This window comes from Psammomys obesus, unplaced genomic scaffold (assembly GCF_907164565.1).
Source record: "Psammomys obesus unplaced genomic scaffold, mPsaObe1.curated_primary_1811, whole genome shotgun sequence".
Taxonomy (NCBI): Eukaryota; Metazoa; Chordata; class Mammalia; order Rodentia; family Muridae; genus Psammomys; species Psammomys obesus.
Window position 1 is genome coordinate 70,928 of NW_026590285.1, and position 4,123 is coordinate 75,050.

The 4,123-nt window shown below is 41.9% G+C and overlaps 1 gene segment (V, D, J or C); it reads right to left on the reverse strand.

Moving 5' to 3' along the window:
- Nucleotides 1–1,895: 1,895 nt before the first annotated feature.
- On the reverse strand, nt 1,896–3,748 carry LOC129676425 (immunoglobulin kappa variable 4-1-like). The segment is given in 3 exon segments: nt 1,896–1,941; nt 3,160–3,487; nt 3,686–3,748. Coding segments are annotated over 3 exon segments (423 nt in total).
- Between the last annotated feature and the right edge of the window lie 375 nt (nt 3,749–4,123).

The window sequence follows — 4,123 nt, forward strand, 5'->3', positions numbered from 1 at the left end:
CCATTAGTTATCAGGGAAATGCAAATCAAAAATGACCCTGAGATTTCACCTTACACCCATAAGAATGGCCGAGATCAAAATCTCAAGTGAAAACACATGCTGAGAGGTTGTGGAAAAGGAAAACCCTCCTCTACCGCTGGTGGGAATGTAAACTTGTACAACCACTCTGGAAATCAATCTGGTGCATTCTCAGACAAATAGGAATAGCGCTTCCTCCAGATCTAGCCTTACCACTCCTAGGCATATATCCAAAAGTGGCTCAAGTACTAAAGTCAAGGACATTTGCTCAACTGTGTTTGTAGCAGCTTTATTTGTAATAACCAGAGCTGGATACAACTCAGATGCCCCTCAACTGAAAAATGGATACAGAAATTGTGGTACATCTACACAACGGAATATTACTCAGCAAGGAAAAACAAGGAAATCATGAAATATGCAGGTAAATGGTGGGACCTGGAAAAGATCATCCTGAGTGAGCTGTCCCAGAAACAGAAAGACACACATGGTATATACTCACTCATATAGTCATATAATATAGGATAAACCTACTAAGATTTGTACATCTAAAGAAACAAATCAAGAGGGAGGACTCTGACTAAAATGCTCAATCCCCATCCCAAAAGGCAAAGAGGATGGACATCAGAAGAAGAAGAAAACAGGAAACAAGTTAGGAACCTGTCACAGAGTGCCTCTGAAAGGCTCTGTCCTGCAGACTATCAAAGCAGATGCTGAGACTTATGGCCAACTGTTGGGCAGAGTGCATGGAATCTTATGAAAAAAGTGGATAAATAGTAAGATCTGGAGAGGACAAGAACTTCACAAGGAGAGCAACAGAACCAGAAAATTTGAATACAGGGGTCTTTCCTGAGACTCATACTCCAATTAAGCACCATGCATGGAGATAACCTATAACCCCTGCACAGATGTAGCCCCTGGCAGTTTAGTGTCCAAGTGGGTTCCATAGTAATGGGAAGAGGGACTGCCTCTGACATAAACTGATTGGCCTGCTCTTTGATCACCTCCTCCTGAGGGGGGAAGCAGCATTACCGCGCCACAGAAGATGGCAATGAAGCCACTTCTGATGAGATCTGATAGACTAAGATCAGAAGGAAGGAGAGGGGGACCTCACTATCAGTGGACTTGGGGGGGGGCATGGGTGAAAAAGGGGGAGCTAAGGTGGGATCAGGAGGGGAGGAGGGAGGGGCTTATGGGAGGATACAAAGTGAATAAAGTGTAAAAAAATAAGCCAAACACAGAAAAAAGTGTTCATGGTAGGTACAGAGCAATAATAATTAATGTCATGTGTAAACAACGTCCATGCCATAGGTTATATGGCCAGACAGTTATTTGTATTTCTATGCATTAAGAGATCTTTAACTATCTCTGGATTCACAAGTTCATCTAAAGTTTAAAACAATAATTTCTAGATGCCCTAATTCAGAATGAGACCCACTGACCCAAAGGAATGTTTACTTTGGTACAATAAATCTGTGTCAAGCCTAACCTCTCTCTGGGGAGATGTATGTACTTGGCATTTGGAGCCTCACAGAGGTTTTCATTGTAGCTATAAATTTCTATCAACTTTCTAACTTGTTAACTTCAATCATTTAAATCAAAACAGGACATGTAGAAAATCATCATCAGGCACTATGAAATCATTAATTCATCTCAACAGCAATAAGTCTTCATAAAGATCCTGCAGGAGATCTCCTCAACCAGGACAGGTAAATACCCAAGGATTGATAGCAGTGAAGCCTCTTTAACATCATGCCAGAGTTTTGAGAGATAGAGTAAAAGCAGCACAGACAAACGGCGTGTCAGTTACAGGAAGAAAATCTAGAGGCACAATCGCTGCCTCAGATTTACCTCTAGTGTAGTCTTGGGAAATAGAAAACCTATGTGGCCTTCCAGAAATCCCAGATGTCTCCTGAATCCCTTTCCCTGAAAGGGAAATTGTGGTCAATGAATTAACACCCATAAAAGAGTTTAGGGGCAGCAAGATAATTCATATGTTAAAGACACTTTCCACCAAGCCTGATGTCAAACCTGAGTTTGAACCTCACAAACAAAATGGAAAAAAGAGTCAGGTCTAAATTGTCCTCTGACCTCCACAATATGCCGCGTCACATGTGCACCTGTAAATATGCACACACAGACACACTACTGCACACACAGACACACTACTGCACACACAAACACACTACTGCACGCTCACAGACACACTACTGCACGCTCACAGACACACTACTGCACACACAGACACACAATGCACACACAGACACACTACTGCACACACAGACACATTACTGCACACACAGACACACTACTGCACACTCACATGCAAGCAGACAAATGTAAAAAAAAAACCTAAAATGTAATAAAAATTCAAAATGTTTATGGAAAGTAAAAGAATAAGCAGCAGATATGGGCACCACGAAGGAAGGAAGGGAAGAAGGAAGGAGGTAAGGAAGAAAGATAGGAAGGAAAGAAGAAAAAAAAGAAGGAAGGAAGGAAGGAAGGCAAGTAATATATAATCAAGAAAAGCCAAGAACATACCCTTTCCTAGAGCCTCCAAATTGAGATAAAGTTTTCCACAACCATTGCTATGTTGGATATCAGAACTCCAAAAATGTAAAATGAAAAATCTTTTATATTGAAGCAGCAGAGTTTGTAGTCCTGTGTTAGAGAAGGAACACAAAGATAATACTGAGTTATTTTTTGCATTTTCATATAAAGGTTGGGTTGGCTCTTTGTTCACCTCCACCTGAGGGAGGAGCAGCCTTACCAGTTCAGAGGAAGACAAAGAAGCCAGTCCTCAAGAGACCTGATAAATTAGGATCAGATGGAAGGGGAAGAGAACCTCCCCTATCATTGTACTGGGAAAGGGGCATAGGAGAAGACGAGGGAGGAAGGGTGGGATTTGGAAGGGCAGGGGAGGAAGCTACAGCTGAGATACAAAGTGAATAAACTGTAATTAATACAAAAAATTTAGGGAAGACAAAAGAATCGCTGAATCCATAATTTAATATAGGACTCTTGAATTTTTTCATCATGTTTTCAGTCACACCTGCTATCACGCAGAAGGGGAAGTTTGCAGGCCCAGGGCTGTGTGTGATGCAGGCAGCTGGTGAGACTCTCAAGGAGGTTTGTGTTGGAGGCTGAAGCACTGTGGGAGGAGTACTAACACTCTGCATACAGAAATAAACTGCCAGGTCTTCATCCTGCACACTGCTGATGGTGAGAGTGAAATCTGTCCCAGATCCACTGCCTGTGAAGCGATCAGGGACCCCAGTGTACCGAGTGGATGCCCAGTAGATCAGCAGCTTAGGGGATTTCCCTGGCTTTTGCTGGTACCAGGACAAGTAGTTCTTTTGGTTGCTGCTGTAATAAAGGCTCTGACTGGACCTGCAGCTGATGGAGACCTTCTCTCCTGCTGACACAGCCAGGGAGGATGGAGACTGGGTCATCACAATGTCTGCACAGGCACCTGCAATCAGGAACACACAATGAACATGAATATAGACACAAACACAAATTATAAAACAGTTGAAATTTATCACTAGTTACTTTGTACTACTATCTTATCAGAGTATTATTATATAAGAAATACTGAGCCTAACACACTCAAATTTCTGTTCTAAAAAGAAGTGACTCTGTAAAGATTATAATAATTTTACTTTCTTACCAGACACCCAAAGCAGCAGGGATATGAGGACCTGGGTCTGTGACTTCATCTTGCTCCCCCTGCTGTCTGATGCAGTTCAGTTCTCCGCAAAGGCTGGTTTATAAATTCTCAGCAGCTGGGCTGCGCTGTAGGGGCCCATGCAAAGCAGTCAGCAAATACAAAAGCAAATGCCTGTACAGTGTCTGTGAGTGTAGCTGGTTTCAATCAACAGTCAAAAATAGTATTAGGGGATGCATGAGCAATCACTGAAAAAGATTGCCTTATAGCTCTCAAACAGAAAAGTAGTAGGTGCTCTAACAGCAGATCTGGGTTAATTTAAAATCCAAGACATTTAAATCAACTGACTTCTGTAGAGGTATTAGTAGAGGCATCTCAGATTGACAGTTTTTGGGAAATGATAGGATATTTAAAAAAAAAATCACAACAACAACAACAGAA